This window comes from Amblyomma mixtum, chromosome 4 (assembly GCF_055824585.1).
Source record: "Amblyomma mixtum isolate Tamu chromosome 4, ASM5582458v1, whole genome shotgun sequence".
In the NCBI taxonomy this organism is placed as follows: Eukaryota; Metazoa; Arthropoda; class Arachnida; order Ixodida; family Ixodidae; genus Amblyomma; species Amblyomma mixtum.
Genome location: NC_143015.1, coordinates 124,658,734 through 124,683,237, shown reverse-complemented (window position 1 = coordinate 124,683,237; position 24,504 = coordinate 124,658,734). Strand labels below are relative to the sequence as shown.

The 24,504-nt window shown below is 46.8% G+C and overlaps 1 protein-coding gene across 1 annotated transcript in view; it reads right to left on the bottom strand.

The window, feature by feature from the left end:
* Nucleotides 1–16,942: 16,942 nt before the first annotated feature.
* LOC149348158 (glutamate receptor ionotropic, NMDA 2B-like) overlaps nucleotides 16,943–24,504 on the bottom strand; it is a 210,749-nt gene continuing 203,187 nt past the window's right edge. Inside the window, exon 18 of the mRNA XM_089587966.1 lies at nucleotides 16,943–24,380. Within this exon, the coding sequence (XP_089444092.1) occupies nucleotides 24,248–24,380 (133 nt within the window). The 3' untranslated portion in view covers nucleotides 16,943–24,247. The remainder of the gene's footprint in view (nucleotides 24,381–24,504) is intronic.

Here is a 24,504-nt window from a genome sequence, read left to right as displayed (position 1 = left end):
GCCCTTTAAGTAACTCCTCTACGAATTTTCTTCGTCGCGGCCTTTTCAGAACGGCACAGCAAGCCGACCGCCGTCGACTGGCAGCCGGCTTTATACCTCTCCCAAAAAACGCCTAGATCTCACGCTGTGGCCAAATTTTCCATGCCGCGGATTACTCCGCAGCACACCCTCCTCTCTCCTCTCCCGTCGCCTCAGCCAAGCGGCGGTGCTGGCGCGGGTCCGCTCCTCTCTAGATAATGCTAGCGCTCCTAGCTAATGCCAGCCTTACTAAAGAGGCTCTTCGCATCTCCCAATCGGCGGCCACTCGGTTGTCAGGCTGTACGGAGTAGACTTGTCGGTGCGTCCCTGTATGACGGCAGATTCCTTGGCGAAATGCTACTCCCAATGGCTGAAGCATAGCTAAAACACTTTCCGCTGTAAAAATAGTATGTTATTTGCTGTTAACCGATCGCTTCATCAACGTCAGCCTTTAGAGGAGGAACATCACGGGTATTAAGGTGTTTTTCAGCGTACCATCATGGCTGACTACTACCATAGCTTTAACCACTGCGTTCCTTTTCCCTGATCATTTCGACCTGAAAGCAGAGACAAAATGTCGGTAGGGTGAACGAAAAAATAAACCTATTTCTTCACTAATCAGCTAGTGGTGACGCTGCAGCGAGAGCGAAGCATGGCCCACGTCATTTCCTCTCTAGCCAATACCTCCGGTAACTTCTGCGCATCGCGAGCGTCCCAAAGCAGCGGACTATTATACGGCTACTGCCGAAGACAAACGCTGCTCGTTCGAGTTCACCGAGTACGAAATCGCTCGGCGCTACGCGAATCAATCTCTAGGCAGTCAGCGATCGAAGCCCACAGCGGCCAACCATCCGCGCGAAGAGCAACAAATGGATGCAGACAGTGGGCAAGCGCCGAACGTTGTGCGGGGCACCACTTTTCTTCGCTAACGAGTGCGGCTTGCCACCCGGCAAGAGTTCTACAACACGCTCATAGCCGTGTGCGCTCCACTAAGGCGCTGCAGGGACCGATGCCGGCGAAGGCCAGCCCCTGCAATGTTAACGTCGCTTTCTTCCCTTAGTCCGGAAATTTGCACGGGCTATTGTTGCAACGATCCTGGCTACATACTAGTACCTCCTCTACCCGAAAATGACTCTATATCGCAGTCACAAATCCCTTCAAAGGTGCTGCGTCGCAAACAAACCGATGGACAGATAGGCTTCGAGGTACTAAAGAAGTTTTTGCACTTAGAGAAAAAAGTTCCGAATCATCATAGCGGTGAATACACCTTCTTTATTTCTGAGCTCGCGTTCTGGTCTCTGCTTCACTTCGTAAAAAGAAGCTTGGGTTCCACGTGGCGTTTAAACTTTATAGTGTAAATGATGCCGTTCTGCAAAAAATACCCGGAGAACAAACATAGGTTGGCCACTTAGGTCACGTGTCCTTGTGGAGTCATCACAAGTTTCCCCTTGGATTTTGAGCAAATTGCCCAGCGTGGCAGGTTGACGTTAAGTTAATGACTGGTCGCAAGAGGCCGCTCGGGAAGAGCAACCTAGGCCGCACGAGCGCCATCGTTGGCAGCACCTGCCAATGAAGGGCAGTGGCACATCGCATAACCACTGCACCACTACGCCAGGCGCAGTATGTCGACTCCCAGGGATCTGTGAATATTAAGTTTGAGAATGAATTCAGCATATATGGACATTAACCAATTAAAGTTATCGCGTAATACCCACAAGCGGAGGTTAATTACCCCCTTCAATGTTTTATTTCACCTTGAAGCATCCTCTTATACAAAGACTACTACAAAGACTATGTACAATGACTATTAGGAAAAAAACTTTTTCGGGCATCCATGATTATTAGCCCATCAAAGGAAGACAACAGCCATGAAAACAAGGACGACACAGGGCTAATTGGTTCAGTAATCAATTCGGTTCAAGATAATTTCACAGAAAGTAGGAGAAAGGACAACCGCATGCCACAGCTGGGATCCGAACCCACCACATTTACGTTTCGCGCGCACTGCTCTACCAACTAAGCTACGGAGAGGGTATTTGTGGTGCAGAGAGCCTGACTTCGAGCATTCTCACAAACGCCGCCAGCGACATTAACGCAGGAAGGGCAACGTGCATGATCATTTACTGATGATGATGACAGTGAATTTTTACGGCGCAAGGGGCATCTGCGGCGAAAGAGCGCCATGGCACACGGTATCATTCACTGCCGGAGCCAAGCAGAACGTTGCCGGACAAAGTGGGCGGCAGCCGTGTGAGAGAGTCCATATGCGACCTAAGGCATCAACCTGTCAATAGAGAGTTTTAGTATAGGGCCTAGTGCACTGCACGGGCTCGGGCCGGCCCGAAAGCCCGGGCCCGGCCCGGCCCGCGGGCCGAGCCGGGCCGGGACATGATTTGTTTGGCGGGCCTGGGCCGGGCCCGGGCCGGAAGTTGCTGGCCCGGGCCGGGCTCGGGCTTAAAGCAGCGGACACGAGTGGGGCTTGGGTCAGTACAGAAACCGCTGGTGTCCGACTATTCATTCACTATTGCAGAGTGAAGTACACAACTGCGACATAGGCGCAGCGACACGGATGAGCTATGGGTTATAGTACGCGCTGAGAAAAAAACTAAACTTTATTCATTGACTTATTTATTTCCTTATTTCCACGCCGTGGTGGCTTAGTGGTCAAGGCGCTTGATTACTGAGCCGGGGAACCAGGGTTTGCTCCTATCCTCAGCGGCCGCATTTCTGTTTAGGCGGCAAGCATGACAGCCATGTACTTTGTAGTATCATTGCTCGTTGAGGAAACCCAGGTGGTCGAAATGATCCGGAGCCCTTTGCTTCGGTATCTCTCACAGCCTGACTCCCCTTGGGGCCTTAAGCCCCAAAAACATAGCTTTAATTTTATAGCTATATTCTCATGTGAGAAAATTCACAAGCTAAAGCGCGTTTGCTTTTCTTTTTGATGAGCTGACGGGAACGTCTCGTAAATGAAATAGCCACAAAAGTTCGCGAGAGTTTGTAAATCTCATCGAATAAGCAGATCTATCTCTCCTCGCTTCTTCAGCCTGGTTGTCATGACAAGGGTTTTGCCCTGTAAGTTATCACGTCGTTCGCACGTTATCTTCTGCTCCACCAGTAAGAGTAAAATTCAACCGGTCTTAATTGGCCATTGAACATTCGTCACCCCAAAATTTAGGACGCTTATAGTCTTCAAAACACGAACCATGAAATACTTAGGTCTTTTAGCTTTTCGTTTCTGCTGAAAGGCGACCAGTTCGGCTACGGTTTCAACCTGTGAGATCGCGTGAACTAAAAAAATGCCATCCCACTGCTTGCTAGGCAGCTTTAATGTTTATTCTTCCGGCCGGCAAAATATAACTGATTAAAATCATGGGGGAATGCAAAGTAGTCTATTACGCGCGTATGCAGCCCTTTTTATTTCGCTTTCGGAACTTCAGAGTTTACCTTTGCGCACCTACACGAGATCACTGTCCAAAAGAGGGCCTGGCGAGCACTACTCTATATCACTTCCTTCTTGGTTAAAAAGAACCAACTTTCTGCAAGCCAAACTGTGGTTTCAGAACCTTTGTCGGCCAGTTCCTTAACGGTCTAGTAGCAGTCTACTTGCTCAGAGTGAGCAGTGTACCTCAAGTGTTACTGTGAAACGGGCCGGACAGGGCCTGGGCTGGGCTTCACTCCGGGATTCACGGGCCGGGCCGGGCTCGATAGAGCGATAATTTAGCGGGCCTGGGCCGGGCCCGGGCTTGAAGCCGCGGGCCTGGGCCGGGCTCGGGCTTCAGGTCTCGGGCCCGGGCCGGGCTCGGGCCCCAGATTGAGGCCCGTGCAGTGCTCTAATAGGGCCACCCTATGGCTTTGGGGAATAGGGGAATAGCGAGACGCTACTGCGCATGCGCAGAAAGCTAACAGCCCTTGGGTGTTTGTGTGGGCGGGCGACGCTAACGCTAAATCGGCGAAATAGCGTGGCACCCAAACTTTGATAGGATCGGACATGATGGCGACGCCCGTCGAAGCGGGGCCTCTCGCTTCATCACCGATTCGTCGTTGCCGCTACTCTGTGGCTCACGCTCACGGCAAACTAAAGGCGTACGAAGCTTTCGCTTTGACTGAACTTGCCTGAACCACAAAATTTTAACGATAAAACATGCTAAATTTTCAGATTGCTTCCGTGTTTACAGAGCTGCTAGGCTACGCGTCGATTGACGTCAGAAAGAGCGGGAGGTTCGAACTACTGATCTCCACAAAGAGGTTCGCAATTTTGGTCCCAAAAAGCGATCACAAAGAATTGCCATCCCGGAAGCAGACTTTTCTTATTTACGTAGCATATTTTATTCGCGCGGACGTAAACAAAACTGAAAATAATTACGTTTGCGAGAGTTACCATTGCAGGTTCCGCCCGAGATGGCGCTGCACGTGGCAAACAATACAAAAAATGTGAAAAGCATTTCTTGTACAGCCAGCGGTAAAGCGAGCGCGGAACTTATGCACAAAAGATAAAGCGAGGGGCGCTCACGGAGGCAATCGGCTGAAAGCGGCGGCAACTTCCTGTGTGGATAGTCTTGGCTCGGATTGAACACGTCCGAACTATAAAAAAATGTTTCCGTCATTTTTCACATTTCCTAAGTAGTAATTCGTAACTACAACATTTTACGTGTGGTTTTATTTAAACAATGAAAAAGTACACTTAAATTATTTGTTCTGAAAGCTTCTCTTTCCCGCCGTTATGGTGCTGCCTTCAAGCAACGCAAAGCGACCATCCGCGACCCTATTCTGTAGACAGAAGACGTGAACCCGTTCCCCTAACGCTAAGCGCATACGGATAGGGTGACCCTATTCGCCCCGACCTTATGTTAAAACTCTCTAATAACGAGACCCTCGTTAAGCTACTGAGTAGACGATGGTACGCAAATCACGGACTCGTTACGATATATATACGAAAGAAACCAACACTTATTGAAACTGATAAAGGCATACGGGATTTTTTTTTTTCAATTTTGCTGTTTGTCGCACTGATGGTGGTCGTATGTGGAGTTTAGCTTCCCATGGCTGCACACAGGCTGAAAGGCGCGCAGAAGTGGAGGGCTCCCGACTGATGTCCACCACCTGGGGTTCTTCACTGTACACTGAGATCCCACACAGCTCACCGGTGTTTTGTGTCCTGCTTCATTGAAATGAGGCTGCCGCCGAAATTCGATCCCCAGACCTTAGAATTAACGACCGAACGTCGAAGTCACTGAGTCACGGCGGCAGTTGTTAATCACAGTGAGGAATCAGTTGCGTAATCATTTCATATGGATGATAACTTTACAAAGAGAACAGAAAAAAACTAGTTTCGCAACTAGTTTCTGAATGTTATCAACATCGCCGTCAAAAAAAAAAAAAGACGCTCTCCTATGATTTCCTTGCTTTTAATCACTGTTTCATCTTTCCAATGCGTACGCCAGTGGGTCCTTTATTTCCAAAGCCCTGACTGCTCAAGATTACTAGGAGGCTAACACGACCTCGTTATCAGCGTCTGTTTCAAACGCGCTGGCGAGCGAGGGCAATTAGGTTGCTATGATTACGAAAAATATTTTGCTTTTACAGACGAGCCTTGCTGCGTCCGTCGTTTGCAGTGCTTACGAAATGGAGCGCCGAGTTGTCAGTTCCACTTATCCCGCCTAGGTAGGAAGAAAAGCAGATTCATGAGAAGCGGCGCGTGCTCCAACGCGATATCTCGTTTCAAAATCCGCTTAGAAGTTTGCGACAGAGTTTTTCTTTTCTCCCTTCCAAGCCAGGGCTTTTTAGTTGAGCGCACACCACGAGTTTGCGGGTTACGATGTAAGTGCGGCAAACCTGTTTCGTTTTACTACTTTCGGGGTCCGGAAGTTTTTCACATCATATTTCGCGGGAGAGTTCCAATTATTCAACAGTATTTCCTTTTTTGCTATACAAGTGTTAAGGCGATAAGTCTTCCTTTCTCGGCTCGGTCTGATCGCGGAGTGCAGCGCAACAAATTCTTACTTTGCGCTTTACTTCAAAAGAAAGAATGGTTAGTTTCCAGTCTGCACCTGAACATAAAATCTTGGTGAATTCGCTCATATATATAGTCAAGCGGAGTACCTGCCCGTGGTAGCTTAATCCATCACTTCAATTTAAAGTACTGACTTGAGGATTTCACTGGACAACGCGCCCAGCACTGCCTGTAATCGATTGCGACCGTCATCCGTTGTGGAACAAAAGATCTCAAATGACCTCAACACGGCACATTTGATACGTGGAGAAATAAGAAGTGCAAGTGTGCATTCTTTTTAAACTACCGAAGCAAAAGGGGAGCCCAAGGTAAAAATCGACTGAACAAGAAACACGTAAAAGAAGCTTGATCGGCACGCTGGCATGCTAGCAGAGTAAAGCATAAAGAGAAGTTTTTAGTCCATATGACAAAAGAAGCGTTTGCAAAAACAACAGCATAAAATGTCATAAGGCACATGATTCCACTTCAACACAGCCAGCACCTTCATAATAATGACGCAGACACTATTTGTTGGCAAATAAAAATGAAAAGAATAACTATCCGTGTGGTGTAAAAATTTTTTTAAATGAGTGCACTTACAGGATCTCCTGGTGTCTACATTCTAAAACGTGCCGTGGGTATGAAATAGTCGCAGAAGACTTCTGCACGGAATTACTCCGAATGTTTTAGCAGAGCCCTAGTGCCCAGGCGCCTGAACTCAATTCTCATCTCCAGAGAAGGTCACTAAAGCGTTGTTCTGGCATTTACGACCGAATGAATAAGTCGGCTTGAGCGCCCGATTATCGACGTTGTGGACGTGGAGACGTCCTATGCTGTTTCTATCAACAGCTAATTAATTTCTTTAAAACTCACCCCTTCCTGGGGTTTTGGTGGACTGAAATGTGTCATGGAGCTCCACCTGCGTTTTCCTGAAGAAGCTGGTTCTTACAGCTCATCTGCTATATTTTTTTGTGGAAACCACGTCAGTCATAGTTTAGGCCATTGTTGCAGCTATACAAATTATTCTTCTTGCAATACTCGCGGAAAGTGTACAAGTCCTCGCAAATGCGCGCAAGAGCGACTGCAGAGTGCACAAGGATGGGCCTTTGGCACATGGTGGGACTGTCTCGGAGGACATGAGCAACTGCAGCAGCTACTATTGCCAAAGACCACCCGCTTTCGACGCACATAGCCGCTATATATTTCAAGAGTGCACATCCGAAACTTATCCCTGATTCCCCGAAACCGCCTGGCTTCCTTGCTGGTGCATGAGACCGCAGGGAGAATTTTCAGCCGTTTTGGTTGCTCATTAGTCGCCTTTCCCATCACAGTTGACATCGGTGGCCCGTCCTTTGTTGGCTTTGCGGTGTCTACGCGAACTCGATGTGAGCCTTACTATACCGGTGGTTTAGAAGGCATTCCTATCATCACTTGCACTTAAACGGAGGTTTACACTGCCCTTTTTCAACTCAGAGTACGATGACCACATGCGTATATACGAGGTCTGTTAGAAAAGTATCTGACCTTATTTTTTTTTGCGAACACCTGATGGATATGAAACAAGCGCGCTTGCACCAGCAGACCTTGAACTGTCGTGCGCATGCACGAATTTTTTCCCGCCTGCCGATAGCGTCAGTCGCTGGGAGGCAGCGTTTGAGTGAGGTAGTGCGCAGTGCTCTCGTCGGTTTTTTAGTGCAAGAAAAATGGCGGTGCGACAGGAGCAGCGTTAATGCATCAAATTTCGCCAGAAACGGGGCGACAGCCAAGTGGAAACCATTCGGAATATTTAGACGGTTTTCGGTGATGATGCTTAGAGCAGCACACAAATTAAGCAATAGTACAACTGGTTTAAAAATGGCCGCACATCAGTGGAGAGCGAGCCACTCTCCGGTCGGCCATCAACATGCCGAAATGGCCAGGTCATTGCCGAAGTGAACGCTCTGGTTGATGCGGGACCGTCGTGTGACTATCCGAGAAATTGCGGAAGAGGTGGATATCAGTAGTTTTTCTGCACATTCCATTATCACCGAAGATTTGGCCATGAAGAGAGTTGCGGCGAAATTCGCGCCGAAGCTGCTCACGGTGGAGCGAAAGCAGCTTCGTGTTGAAGTCTCACAGGACACGCTGGATTCCACAAACAGTGACCCCGACTTCATCAACACCATAATCACTGGTGACGAGTCTTGGGTGTACGGATACGACCCGGAAACCAAATCCCAGTCGTCACAGTAAAGGCATTCTACGTCCCCAAGACCAAAGAAGGTTTGGTTTGGTTTATGGGGTTAACGTCCCAAAGCGACTAAGGCTATGAGAGACGCCGTAGTGAAGGGCTCCGGAAATTTCGACCACCTGGGGTTCTTTAACGTGCACTGACATCGCACAGTACACGGGCCTCTAGAATTTCTCCTCCAAAGAAATTCTAGCCGCCGCGGCCGGGATCGAACCCGCGTCGTTTGGGTCAGCAGCCGAGCACCGTAACCACTGAGCCACCGCGGCGGCAGACCAAAGAAGGCCTGCCAAATGCTCAGCAACGTCAAAGTGATGCTGATTGCTTTCTTGGGCTCTCGCTGTGCGGCACACCACGAGTACGCACGCCCCAGGGTCAAACAATGACCAAAGAGTACAACAGGGATGTCCTCCGTCGCCTACGTGATGCTGTGCGGCGCAAGAGACCGGAGTTGTGGTCAACAGGAAATTGGCGCATCCATCACGACAATGCTCCTGAACATACTTCGCACTTGATTAAGACTTTTTTGGCGAAAAACCAGACCCCTGTAGTTCAACAGGCTTCTTACTCACTTGATATGGCCCCCTGCAACTTCTGGTTGTTTCCCAAAATCAAGAGGTCATTGAAAGGAGCGCGATTTCAGACAAGAGAGGACATTATGGCTGCAACGACAGCTGAGCTAAACTCCATTCCGAAAAAGGCCTTTTCAGAATACTTCCAACAGTGGCAGCACATCTGGGAGAAGTGTGTGAAGTCCCAAGGAATCTACTTTGAAAGTAATTAGGTTTCCAACGCTCCAGTTATGCCATTTTTTTTTCTTCGGCCAAAGGTCGGATACTTTTCTAACAGACCTCGTACATGGTCGGCCTCGCCCACTAGCTGCTCTAGTGCAGTAGACATTCCGGCAAGATATGTCACTAAAAAGCTGCGTATTCCACTTATTACAACTTCTACTGGGTCCGAATAGAATGCGCCTTCAGCAACTATTCATCGCATCAGTCAGTGAACGCACCCAAGATGCGTCATTCCGACATTCACCTGCTGCGCTTGAAAACAGCCTTACGAAAAGGATAACGCCTGCAGCCGACTGCCGTTACCAGGTATACATAACATCAAGTACTTCATGAGATCACTCATCGGCAGGTTCATTGGCATTGGCATTATAGGCAATACCCGAACTGATATTGCCGATAGTTTGGTCCACAGGTGTTGGCAAAGCGTGCGCGTTCTATTGGGAAGGCCGACACTCAAAGACCGACCAGCACAATTAAGAGCCTTCGCTGCCACTGTTTCTTGTAATATGGGACCTGTTTTAGCCCAAGGCAACTTCATGTGCTTGCCCGAATTACCGCTTTGGGTTCATGAAATACCCCACTAAACAAATAGCGCCACCTCCACGGCCTCGACCAGTTACTGCAGCTCTAGCTACCACCCGGCCTCTGAATATTGGATATTGGCTGGATATTGGATAGGCTGGATATTGGATAGGCTGGATATTAGATAGGCTGGATATTGGATAGGCTGGATATTGGCCCCTATCTTGGGTAATACGCAGTCTGGTACCTAGTACGCAGTATGGTCGGTAGTTTGCAGTATGCTTGGTTGTGAGCAGTATAATGGGCAGGGAACAATAGGCTGAAAATTTGCCACTACACAGGATAGGGAATGGTGGGAACTTGTGTTGTGAACAGTCGGCTCTAGAAGGCATAGCGGTAAATGATAAAGAGAAGTCTGAAAGAAGGCGACAAATATATATATAACTTCTGCCTCGCCCGTAGCTTGGGGCGTAAAGCAGATATTTCACGCACAGGGAGCACATCACATCTTTCATTTCTCTCTGTCCGTCCATAACCGGCTTCCAATGAAGCGCAGCAAGTAGCCTCTCCCTCTAGCCGTAGAGCCGTTCAATATGGATCGAAGCAGCGGATGCACATCAGCTTTCCTGCGCACATTGATCCACGAGACGATCCAACTATCGGGCATTCCCGTTGCCGCGAAGCACCGCATGACGGTCCGAAAGGAAGCCGAGATTCGTCTCCTAACGAAACGGAAGCCACGTGTTCTGCATGAATTCGAAAGTCGGTCACTTTCTTTTCAAGCCGGCAAATTAGGCGGCGCTTATCTCAGCGGGCGAAAGTATGGGTTTTTCAAACATTTTGACTATGACAGCATTATAGGCATTATTTTTCTTTTTCTTCGGTAGAGAATATTTTTTCCCTATACCCACTGATATTATTCTAGATAAGCAAGTAGAACGAACCGAAGCTGAAACTAGCCTTCGTGGTCGAAGGCAGGGCTTCGCGTGAAGTAACCATGACGTCAAAAACAATTTTACAAAAGCTGTAGTATACTAGATTACAGGTGTAGCCACAGAAAGCAATGATTTTGTTCCTAAAATACCTGGATTTGCCGAATGCAAACCAAAAATATTTTGTTCACCAAGCTGGAAACGGTTACCATCGAGCGCTTAATATTTGTATGTATTTGCGTCCTTGTCTTTATAGTCAGAGACGTCTCAGGGGAGGCCCTCTGAACAGCAGATAATAATATTCATATGATGAGCTGGAGCGAAACGCCACAAGACTGCCAAACTAGGCGAACATGACTAAGAGAGAATAGAAAAGTTACAGTAAAAGTTCGATAAAGATCCGACTGCCTCGAAAAATGCCTCCGGTTTCTTTTCAGCGATTTTTTTTTTTCGTGGCTACGACAACAGACAACGATGATGAGCAACTGAATGTCAGCGTTTCCCATGTGTCCATTTTTGTTGCAATCCGAAAATTGTTCTCATAATATACTCTACCGGTGTATTGGCAGTTTATGGTCCACTTTTTTCATGACTGTAAAACATAGGTGCTAACAGGTAGGGACATATTCAGGACAACTTTGCGCAGATTGACACAAGACGGAAGGGAGAAACACGCACAAACACACGAGTGCAAACTTGCCACAGTATTCTCAGAAACGATACTCCGCCTTAAGAAGCAGAAAGGGCGCAAGAGTGCAACTCCGGGGCAACACGTCTGGTGAAAAAACAGCGAGCACAAGGGTACAACAGATATTACATCAATGATAGGCACAAGGAAAGTCATACTGGAACTCAGAGGAAATGCCCAGAAACCAGCAACAAGAAAAGCAGGTCATCTATCGCGAAGTTAATCAAGTTCTTTTTTGAGAAGGGCTACCGATGCCTTACTCGCGCAGCCTTCCGTAGTATAAATCTAGAGAGCCTCCACAATTTCCCGTACTAGCCTGTCGGAAGCTCTCCCGATAACAACCGCAGAACGGAGGAGAGGACGGCACTGTGTTTCTTCTTATTATTCCTGTCAATGTAGTGTTTGCAATTCAGGCAATTCAATGACAGGTTCGAGCCGCCATTTGAGCCCAGGAAATTGGCATGCTCTCTGAGCCCGTCATTTAGACAACGCCCTGTCTGGCCCATGTGCACAGACCCACAGCTGATTGTAACCTTATACACCACACCAACAGTGCAGGGCACAAACTGAGTTTGGTGACACATTTTTTCTACTTTGCTCTTTTACCTTGGCAACTGCTGGTCATGGCGCACCCTCCTGTCTTGTGTTAACCTGCGCAAAGTTTTCCTGAATATGTCGCTACACCAAGTGGCCTAACGCCCTGCTCTACTAGCAGGCAGAAAGGCACAGATGACCGTCACTCTACAATGAGAGAAGCATGATGCGCATTCACCTGCAGCGCCCCGGACAGGCGCACACATCACAGATACTCATCTCACTTACATATAACCAATATAACTCTCTCTCTCTCTCTTACACAGACACTCATATAACTCTCTCGCGCACAGGGAAACAGATGTGCCACTGACGTAATCAGTAGCCCTCAGTATATGAAAAATTCCTCAAGGAGCTCATCTGCAACTTCATTTGTTTTTTCCAGAACAGTAATTTCCTGTAACCGCAGCCCGCCACCGCAAAACGGCGAAATGCGTATGGAAGCGCATGCTGTCTATTCGTCGCTAAATATGCAGCAGGTCCCGCTGTCAGTTTGTATGACATCGTACTTGCGAGATGAAAACGCGATTCGTATGCCGCATCCTCGGCGCAGCAGGCGAAAGGTATACCATGACAGAAGAAGAGGGCTGGCACGAGCTGGATGGTTCATTTTCACTATAGACGCACTATATCGGCCCTGTATAGGCACTATATTGCATTTTAAATGCGGGTGCATCAATAGGTCAGCTCTCTTTGAGCCGAGAAAACAACTGGAAGAATGCGGCTGCTGGCTACCTTATAAAGCATGTAGCCTTTCTTTGGAGCCTTCTTTTGCGGTTTCACTTTGCCGAGTTCGGCATCAGTGTATGGCATTCGCAAGCCGTCCTTCACTTTCTTGAGGCAACTACAGCTGACGTGAAGAAACACGGACGCACGAAGAAATGACACACACACGAGCGCTGACCCTCAACTAAAATTTTATTCTAAAAATAATAAAGAATAATATAAAGAAGAAATAAGAATAAAATAAATAATAATATTTCAGTTGTTAGTCAGCGCTCGTGTGTGTGTGTGTCGTTTCTTCGTGTGTCCGTGTTCCTCCGCTCTGTTTCTTTCTTTTAAATGCATTACCAACTAGCCCGGAACCTTGCTCTTCTGTACTGTCCTTTAACTAGCTTTCCTGTTGGTATAAATAGCCAAAAGTGATTCTCGAACTACGTAAAAAAATAACCAGCAAATTCGCATTTTTTGTTCCAACTCGTATTGCTAACGACTGTACGTGTGGCCGCAAAATAATCGGGAGCGCCGCGCAGGCGGCGAAGCGCGGCGGCAGAATACAGCCACGGCCTGGCCATGTACGGGCTCCCTAGCTGGCGGAGCTCGTTCCCTGGCTGGTCTAGTTTAGTGCTGCCATCACTGAGCTGTTTCCAGAAAGAAAATGGTAGGGGCCCTTTTGGCGTTGTGCGTCGAGGTGACGAGTAGAGGAGATGGCTACCCTGACGCTCTGCTCCGTCAGGCCGCGCTTCCTTTGTAGCGAGTCACCTTTTCGCGCTTGCGGCTCGCGGCGAATTTCGCGCTGTTTTCTGCCCGCATTACGCGTAACAGCCGTACTCCACTTAGCTGTGGGCACGCTCCGTGGTCTGGCTACCTATCACATTGCCGGCCCGTATTCTTTTACTTCTTGGGCAATTCCTCTGCGATTTTTCTTTTGAGCAGTGAATGTCAAGAAATTAAGTAATTAAGTTCCGTAATTTGAGTTACACAGCGATGATGAAACGGTCCACAGAATCAAACGAAGCAGCTTATTTTTAAGCTACAAGATCTTGCACAGTATATTCTATGCATTTGGCGCTATACTGAGAGTTTTCGGACGCCACAGTCTCGCCGAGGTTCGCAGACATCTGCATGTTGGTCAGTAATACTTGCTGGTCGCTTCCATCGACTCTCGATGGCGAATATTACCTGCATATACCTTCACTCGTTCGTCCTTGTTTGTTAGCGCATATCCTCTGTTTATTTAGGTCGCAGTGCGTATAAACATAAATTCAGAAAAACAAGGAGGATCTACGAGTATATAGCCCGGACGGAAATAGTGTGAGGAAAGCAACGCAACTATGTGACAGAAGGCAAATTTCGGGTTTATTATCTTCCTCATAATCAATATTTTATGCGTATTTTGTTTAAAAGCTTTGTTGCGTGAGCAGCGCAGAAAAGTATACTCACGTAATAATTGCGCAAGAAGTAAAAGAAAAGGGTCCGGCAGTGCGTTGTTCAGCCAGACCACGGAACTCGCAAGCAGTGAAGTGGAGCACGGCTTTTGCACGGCTTGGGTGCAGACAACGGCGCCAAACGCGCCGCCCGCCACACGCTCCAAATGATGACTCGCTCCAAACGAAGCGCAGCGTCGAGACATTGGTCAGTGCCGCAGTGTCCTCTACCCATTACCACCTGGCGCAACGCCGGAAGGGCCCCGTGGAGCTTGCCTTTTGGGAGCAGTATAGAGCTAGCAGCGTTAATCTAGATTCACCGGGGAACGACCTCCGCCAGTTAGGAAACTCAAAGGTGCGCATACCGTGGCTGTATTGTTGCACCGGTGTGCCACTCTGAATTATTGTGAGAATCTGTACCTTAATGCTCAAATGGGGTAAATAATGGTAGTACTCACCCAAGACGTGTCCCAGATTTCAGCACTCCTGCGGGCATAGTTCGGAATCGCTGTTGCAGCTCCACTCACTTCACTTCTGGCTTATGCACAAGGTCAAACAGTATCCTGCAGATGTCACACGTTCGGCGGTGCTTCACAAAGAACGATAAAAGCACAATGTGTCGGTAGAATTCCGGTGAAAGTCGGGGACCGGCAGTCAAGTGTCGTTGTTGTATCCCAGTGTAACCGGTCCACTAACCTTTACATAGTCCTTTGGAAGCCTCACTATCAGCACCGGCCTTCAGAAGAATACGGTGACTGCAGCACGGTTTCGCCTCCGGCAGCACGTCACTGACAAAGTGATCCCGTCGCCGTGTTCCTACCCGCTTTCCGAATGGGAACTCTTAGTTTGTCAACCACATAATCCAACGAGGTTCAATAAGCGAAGACGCACCTTTGCTCCGGCGTGGGTAATGCAGATGCAAATGAGTAGTTAGGATGCTAATCCCGTTTCAGTTTTCGATGATTCGGTTATATCCGGCGAGGCACTGATTCTGTTCCCCACATGACCACTGGCGAAGCTCTTTTTGTCACCATTCTGTTGTACACTTCACAAAGCACCGTGCACACACAAAGACACGCAGCCACTCTTGTAGAGACACGAAGTACCTCTGGTGAGGTGAGGACGCGGAAAAAGTTGAATGCCGACGCGGCCGCTCAGTGACGAGCAATGTGCTGCGGGCGTCAAACTCCGTGAACGAAAACTGCGCAGCAATCCAAGATTTCGGCGGTGGCAGCCTCCAATATCTGTTTTTAGCACACTATGGCAACCGCTAACGCAGAAAGTGCCGGAAGAAACTGTCCCGCAACTTCGCCAGGGAGTTCATATTGTTTACGTCCCTGCTCCTTATTTGAATTTTGTTCTCTGTATGAAGGACGTTAGGAGCAAATAGCTATAGCACGTTTCCTGCTACATGTGATGCAGTAATCTATCGGCGACAGAAGTGCCCAGGGCACTCCGCCACTGGCTCAAATTCATCGCTGCGTCGCCAGAGTCACATAGCTCTCCGAGACAGACGATTCTATTTCGTGCGCCAAGGGGTGGCCGTCTGGAAGCGCCTGCTCTGCTATCTTCGGACTTGGTGCGAGAAGCAGCCCGCACGATGAAACAGCACACTAACGCGCTTCCCGGCGTATGCTGCCACTCTACCAAATCGTCGGCTACTTCATTTCTTTTTTAGAATTTACCAGCTGCTCGCTGCTGTAGGTTGCCGGAGTGTTGCTTCGCATCTCAGGGATCGCGACACCTTTCCGGGAACGTTATCAGGCGATCGCCGTCTTCTAGCAGGAATGGACTCGATGCAAAAATACATCGCCGCTAGCGATACGTTTTAATGGAAAGCATTATATGGCTCATCAGTCGAAGTGCGGCGTTCCGTCCTCCGGAAACGGCCCCAAAACCCTCGTGATCTCATGACGTCACCGGCAGTGTCTACATAATCAGAAAACAAAGAAGAATGAAATTTGTTCTGAGGTTCTTTTCGAACGCAGGCTGGCTGAAACAGGTTAGGTTCGGTGGAACTTTATTACATCACTACGCCATCCCCGCAGCACAACACCCTGCTCGTTAAACTGCAAGTCTCTCGCGATGGATTTGGATATCGTCGTCTTCACAAAATTCCATTCGTGCGGCAAGAACAGATCAGCTTCGCTGGCCACTGTATTAGAGTAGTACGCCATCGCCGCAACCCAACACCCCGCTTGCATGCTTTCACATTCACGACATGTAAGTAGTCTTGAGTGCCCTGTATAACTTATTGTTAGGAAGCTTGCGAGTCCTGGCCACTGCTGTCCCCGATAGCACGTAGAATGGTGGTCTTACCTGTGCTTGCCGTGTTATTCGCAGTTGCTCAGCCAGACCGATGTTCATCAAGGGTTATTTCGGAGGCGTACACAACAGCTTTAGAAAAATTTAGAGCAAAAGGCTTAGCAGAGACGCAAGAGGCGAGCCTGAGGTGACGCCGGATGACTTTAGAGCATTCCGCTTAGTCCTCATGCATGTGGTAATTGTGTGCATATGACTATTTCATGATAAAATGCGACCAATACAGACGCACGGCATATTAAGCAATCATTTTGTCACACTAATAGGTACTCACCGTTTCAACTTCCTATCGTGGACCACTATAAATGTTTGTGTCGATCGGCCATTTCCACCTAATATTACATGGAATATTGCCGGTAGTTCAGCTTGGTTCATCCGAACAGCTCACCTCCCTGGTCAAGTTTGTTGATAAACATGCATCTCGTCTACACTCGCGAGGAGGCGCTTACATCTAGAAAAAAGCGATTAATTACAAGGCGACAAGTTGTTCCTTCTTTCTGACAACACTAATTTTTTCTCCTATCCCAATAGCGCCGCTTCCATATCGCCAATATTGCAAAGATAATTTTCAGCACCAGAAAAAAAAAGTTAATAAGGCACGAATCCTACGCGCTGGTATTGGTGTGAAAGAAAAAAAAGCGCGCAAAGTTTCTGGGAGGGGAAAACCTCGAAACAGTCCGTGATGAATAATCGGCACAATCCATGGTTGCAGTTTCACTTGTTTTTATTTCATGTCACATTTTCACATCAGACATGGGCAGTATGCAGCTCTAGACACGAACAGGCTATGAGCAGTCGCATCTAAGCGTGGCCGCCGTATTCAACGCCAGTGGCGCCATCTAGGCTACAAGCCACGGAACGTCAACGCCTTTGTATCTGTTGTTTTCAGTACTTTGTGTATCGCACTCGCGTGAGTAGTTTCAGCTGTGTGCGCACACTCTCATATATATATATATATTTATGTATATGTATATATGTATATGTAAGACACGTGATTCTCTTATATACAATAGATTCATTTCACGCAGTAATGAGAATGTAAACGTGGCTTTTGAGCTTTCAGTTTTGTTTTTTTTCTTCTGTCATCAAACGCGTGGGGCTGTGCTACATGACTGTCGGCGCCGAAATACGAAGGCTCACCTTGCACTTTACACCTATCGGGACAATAATGCTGCTTTCGAAACGCCTTATTTTGATTAGTTCGCTCATGGGCGTGTGCTTGTCTAGTAGAGATAATAAATCTACAACATTTAAACACAAATGCTATTGCACTTTTTATGAAACTGCGCATCCGTCTTGAGCCACTACCTAAGGAGGCCATAGCGGAAAGCAGCGCCATAGCTTTACCTTGAATAGCTTTAAGGCATCCTCTTTACATGACAAAATAGGTTCATCACAAAGTTTTGTCATGGGTATCTGTTCCAAAGTTTTTATATCTTTTTTTGTGCCTTTTCCTGATCATAAAGCAACAACCCGTAGCTTAACACCTCAATAGCGTCATATGTAGCAGCAGTCTTTACGTCGGAACGTCCTGGCGAAACCTATGCTCCCGCATTTAAGACCACTGAAATAGTGTTCTGCGTGCCATACAAGCTTACTCTAATGCCTGTAAACTGTTCGAAGCTCACACAGTAGTCGTCGAAAAAAAAAATCTAAGAAGCGCGCTTTGCTAGGCAAGCTTTTCAATATAATAAATTGGTATCTCTGTGATTGTTTAAGGTTTTACGTTGCGGAATAGAAGAGCTATATTTTTCAAAGTTTCATGTAGTGTCATTGTCAAAACAGACGTTACCTGTTTCCAAAAGCACTAATAAAATTGAGCATGCAACTAGAAGATTTTCCTTGCCTATCATAACCGGTAGTCTATAGATGCTTGGTCCATGGGACATTAGTCTGGAAATATACTGCTTTTTCGCTTCCCCGTTCACTCTCTTCGGCTTCATGATGTGCATTAAAATAGAAAGTTTTCTACTCGAAACAAACTATGAAGAGCAGATTTCATGATCCCCACGATGTAAGGCGCTATTAAATACACCTCTACTGTTCCTCACTAACATCCGTCCTATTCAGGGAAAGCCGGATAATGGAGCGCCTTGCCCCTTCAACACAACAGTTGATAATACAAGCGGTTTACGCGGTTAAATATATGTTTCGTGCACGGAATGGTTGCGCCCGAATAATGAAAAAAAATCAGTCCGACAACACTACGCATTCAATGTCCCTAAGCTGTGGCGCTGAAGTGCAATACGGCTTACGCTACTGGGTGATAACATAATGCACTCATTCAGTGCTGTCAAAACTGACTGTTCTTGCTGGCATATAATTCTCTTCTCACTGAAATTCCATCCTGTGTTTCTCGGTATCGTGCGCCTTTCGGAAACTTGAGTGTCAACATTCGCAAGAATTGAACGGGAGCTTCAGGATGACGTCACCACGCAACGGCGGTGCCCCATCATTGCGATCGCAGTTAACCGATCAGTAACGTGAAACAGACTTTGGCAGTTGATAGCTTCAGTAAACCGAGTGTATGGGTTACAAATGAAGCTGCCCGCTCCTCTTGACTGCCGCCACATTTTTTTTTTGTATTCCTGTCATCAAGTTCGACTTATCCTAGTATCCACGTCAGCTAATGGAAAACCCTTCAGAGGCTGCAGTAGTCTCAGAAGAAAATCATGAATGACGAATGCATCGGAGATGTAAAATGGTCTTGACCGATTGATCTGTGTCCCGGACAATTCATGCTACATTTGACGTAAACATATACAACAGTAGAGCGCGTTGGAGCCATTCACTGAATCATTATAAACTTTCGAATTCTAGAGAAAATATGGCGCAACGATACCTTCTGTCCAGTTTTTGGCACTAGAGATTTAATCGACAAACAGATGGCACAGGTTCTGCACCACATTCATTAAAATTTGATGCTGCTGCTTGTGGAAGTATTTTTGATTCATTAAACGTTCAAAAATTTCAAGCGGCCTTTCGGCATTCCTCGAGGCTGGTGGGAGCCCAGCATTGTGCTGTTTCATGCGTGTAATCTTGCACGCTCAGAAATTGGGAAATGTGAACTGAGAAAAACTTAACTCAAAAGCGGTAAACTCTCACGAAGCGATATCATTCTAAATTCTAGTTCTCTAATTTCGTCAGTGTCATTATTCTGTAGTGTGCGCTTACTTTGAGACCCTGAACTTGAGGATGTGGCGTTTAGCGTACTATAGATTACATACAGATGAATCTCTCAATTACAACACCGTCGAGCTATTGCTACTAAGTCGATTACTCAAGCGCACTTTGAGCAGTCAAGACAATGCACAACACGCCCCCTCATCTTCCGCTGAGAACTTTCTACGCTACATCTGTTCGCCAACACCTGTGCCATTTCGGAGCAAATCTGTGCTCTAGACTGGCGCCTAAACCAGTAGGCCGGCAAGAAAAGCTGCAATAATTTCTTTAACATCCCGAAGAACTACTAAGGCTGCCGTAGCAACCTGAACTTTTGGCACTTATCCTAAATCAACGAGTTTTTCAAAGCGAAGCACGGTCGGCTAAATTACTTCTTAATTCACGCTAACATTACTTATAACTGGCATTCTTGTTTACGCCCAAATCACATACAAGCTAATGACGTTCCATACTGGCACAAAACTGCTCATGTCGATTTTCTAATGCAATGTTTTACCAGTCTTGGCTACACGTACACTACCCAGTCTACATCTTCCCTCCGTTTTTCTGCACTTCGTCCATTGCAGCGCTGTTACGACGCAGTTGCTGGTTCAGGTTCTTGAGACTTCCTACTCATTGCTTTAATTCACTTTTGTCGGTCGTACGGTGTGAATTACTGAGCTGAGTAACAGAGGACGCTCGCGCATACCTCTCTTCAAGCCTTTGACCAGTTCTTCATTGGCGTGACTTAAGCGTCCATTTCACTTCGTGTGGGGCAAATTCACTCCCCACATACGCCCAACTGCTTGGGTTCACATCCTCATACCTAGGTGTCAGCACATATCTGTCTACACTGCAGCACAGTTCTTTCCCTCGCATCTCTCTTACTACTACCCCACACACATTCTTCACTGGTGCCCCAATTACACCACCTGAAACGTCTTTTTGGTCTCTGGAGCACATTGTATTTACAACGTGCATGTGTCCTTCCGGCCTCGCTCTCATCAATTTTTTTTGTACCTCTTGACCAAGAGTTGTAATAATAATTAAAATTTCACTGCATGTCTACAGCAGCGCAGGCAGCGTTTATAAGTTGATGTATTTTATGCAACGTCACTGTTACGTCGCGTCATAATTGCGCAACAAAAACGGCTGTTTTTTTCTCACGGTCGTTGATTAAGCAGTGCTAAGTATTAGGTGGCATATTTGACAGCATCGCTATAATTGCAAACTCTGTTTTTTGTCTCTAATGGTTGCCATATTGTTCATCATCAAGACCCCTGTTCTCGTGGCAAACTTTGCAAGATATGGTCGCATCTCACTCTCTTGTTTTGACTGCTGCCGATAAGTAAACCGTGGTGAAATAACCGCTGACCGCTCTACTTATTGTTAGGCCCAGCGTATGCGAATTGTAAGTGAAGCTTCCCCAATTGGGACGTTGAGAAAACAATGTTTCTCATGATGTTAAAAAATACTGCGATTCGAAAGCCTCCCAATAGCTCCGATAAAAATGAGCTTCGAAAATGTTATGGGAAAAGGTCATCGAAACGAAATTTTACGAACAATGAAAGGCACGCCTAAAAAACAATATAAGATAAAAGAAATAAATGTTCGGCAATGAATTCGGAACTTACAGGTTCCAGATTTTAAAGTAAAAACGTTATCTTGCAATACTATGGTTTCCTAGGGTGGGGTTCTCACATTTAATCCTGCACATCTAGCATTTCTAGCCCGGCTCAATCCAATCAGCTTTCCGAAGTACGTCAACTTTAAAATAGGTGAAAAGTTGAAACATTCACTTCTACTCCGCGCTGCAAAACTTGTGAGGGTATTGTATAGACATGCTTATCGGATGCAATTAGGTGCTTTTGGTAATTCACTTTTCAAAGAATAACATCACTGCCAAAGAACAGTGCAGGTATCACTGAATGTGCATGAAACGAAAACGTCTTAGCCGTACGCCCTTCACGTTCTATATTTCCTAAGAGATTGATGTGTGGTGAAAGAATTACAAAAATAAACGCGCTGAATACCGCACCTTCTGTAAAACACGTTCTATTCGTTGCCAGTAGTAGTCAGGAGCAAATCGTCTTTTTGCAGGGGCAGTGTGGCGTTCACCACCGGCTGAGACGCCACGCTTAATTTGTGCGTTCCACAGAGGCCAGCAAAAGTAGCAGAGTACCCCCCCCCCCCCCCCCCGCATACATTTGATTGCAGTGCTGCGGCCTTTACGAATCAGTGTATCATCGGGCAGCCCCATGGCCTCTACAATCCCGAACACTCTGGGTTTGGAAGATTGAAAATCTGACAAGTATTGTCTGCCTTGTCCCTCATTTTCGGCTACCCGCAATTTTGTTGCTGTGACGCAAGCAACGAAGCCAATTTTTCTAAATCTTTGCAGTTAATTACGCTGTTTTTCTGTTGTTGTTGTTATAGTGCATTAGTTCGCACGCTGAGCGTAAATCGAGTGTGCGCACACCGCCAAACCGAGCTCAACATAATCAGATTTTGCCCGCGCAATACCCAACAAAGGCACGCCCAGCATGCGGAGAGATCTCCGGCATCTTCCACATGGTTTGGAACTGCCCCGAGCAACGTAAAGCGTACAGTTTACAGGAACTCAGCCAACAGCAGTAGGGGGTAAATCTGGCTTAAACAGAGGTCTCCCTTCAGCGCCAGCTTATCTTTCAGGCCTGGAGGGCCGTATTCGCCAATGGGTTCCCGGACGTGGGTGAACCACTCGCGTAATTACTTTCTATTAATAAAGTATATTCTCTCACCCTCTCTTCTACGCTGATGCTTTTCTCAAATACAATTGTCAATTGTCATTTAACCTGGGGTGCAACAACCGCAGGCAATCTTCAGAAACTACACTTGTTACAGAAAAAAATTTTTAAGAATTGTTGAAAATGTTTCGCATACCTACCATACGGCCGGACTTTTCTTAAAGTATAACTTACTTCCAATTACCAAGCTTTATGACTATCGTTTGAGCAAGTGTATGAAAAACGAGGTGTTGAACAATATATATTTTCTATCCAAATTAGCTGGTTTAGAAAAACGAGATGCGATGTACAGCACAAGAAATATAGCGCAATGGAACGTAAAAACATACAGAACTTTCTATGGCAATCAAACATTAGAAAATAAACCGCGACTTCTTAACAAACTCGCACAAAATGATATTGATCTCCAAAATACTACACGCCACGTTCGAGAATTTTTTACCCTACACCTAACCTTTTTATTCTGTGATTTGTTTACCTAATTCTTCTTTCTTTCACCATCATTGTAAGTTTTCTTTCCAGCCAACACAATGCTGTTGATTTTATGCTGACCACTGTAACCTTATAAGAGCTTTGCTACATGTATCTTTTTTTCCTTTGTTATATGTATTTTCTTTTTTTTGCGTGTGTGTGAAAATTCCAAACCACTGCATTGCTGTCAAAGTGGGGGCCCGTGGCCTTGTCAAGCTGTCAAACGGCAGTTTTTACTACGGGTCCCCGCCATCACCCGTACCATGGTGGCAAAATAAAATTTGAATTTGAGTTTGAAAAAAAAATGAAGAAGCTGAGCATGGCAGCACTTGCGGGGTATCGCAAACAATTTCACGGATATAATTTCTCGCAGCATTTCAATCTCTGCTGGCCTTGCGGCCTGTTTCTTGTTTTTTAAATCGCTGTTAGTTCCGGAAGCACTTCAGAACAGCGCCAAAAACCTTTCCTCACTTTCTTCACTGACCGTTCGAGCATCCGTTAGTGTACTTTGAAGATCAGAAGCCGTGTCAAGACACAAAACACAGAGGCTGGCGTGGCAAGAAGCGATCATGTGCCTGTCTGGAGGCCAAAACTGAAGGTATAAACACCCTGTCCGATAGTCCGTGAGTATCAAGTTTTTCTTTAGTTCTTTTCTTTAAATTCTCTGCTCTTGTTTTCCACCGCTACTTATATACCACGGCAGTGATTCGGAATATACGCGCTGAATTCATTCTCGTCGCCTCATGCTCACAGCGCTGCTCCATCATAGCGTCTGGAAAAGGTATCAAGTCTACCACAGTCCGATGAGGCAAGAAGGTCGCACATGAAATGAAATGCAAGCATATGAATCAACAGCAACATTTGCACCCTCACAGCATCTACTAATATTACCGTAGGCCACAAAATAGAGCAGTCCAGGTGCACAAAAACTGATTTGTATACAATAGTCTGAAAGGCGCAAATTTGATTCGTAGATAAGCGGAGTATTTTAATTCCAGTTCTATCCTCCCGCCGTTTTCCTCTTCGAGAGTCAGTTTCTTCTAATGCAAAAATGGTTCTCTACCAGCAAAAAGTTTTTGTTAAACCACTTAAACGTTAACTTACCCTTCTTTCGCTGCAGTTTATTTTTGACAACTTCCAGCAGAAAAAACGTGGTGCTGCGGTGGCAATCTCTCTCCTGCTACCTTCATAAAGGGCCTGATCCCTTACTGAGATCTCATTCTTAACCAGCTTTAGTCTTCACGTAAGTCACTAGCTTCTGATTCGCTGGCCAGCTTGTCACGAGGTGTTGAGCGCTTGCAGCCCATAGATGAGCGTGAAAAACATAACAAAAAGGACTCCAGACTCACAACGCTTCCAGCACGACGAGCCCCAAACATCACAGCCGGCGCGAGGTTAGGCCGCGCACGGCAGCCACTGCGAAGGCGATAGCAGTCGAGTTCTTTTGACGTGACGCTGTCTCTGCACATCACAAAGGCCGGGATGATGCGCCCACTGTGTGTTGTAGTAACCGCGAGTGCTTGTGTGTCTGTGGTATATAGATGGTTCTGGCAGGCGGCGCTGGGTGTCCTGTGGGATTCCTCCGTGCGCCATCATAAGACGGTCTCCTTCTCGGTGATCTCTCGCTGGATGAGTGCGACTGGACCAGGCCGCGAGTCCGTCGGCGTCACCCTGTTGTTGGTCCCGTCCCGAGACCGCAGCAACTCCTGGACCGTCGACGGGGGCCTGCGACATCGGATAAAAAATTCAGGGGGTACTTTGGCTCTCTAAAGTGCTGCAAAGCGAAAGCGTTTCCTGGCGCACTGTATGTTTTTATTTACTTTTTATTTTTCATAGTTTTCATTTTTCA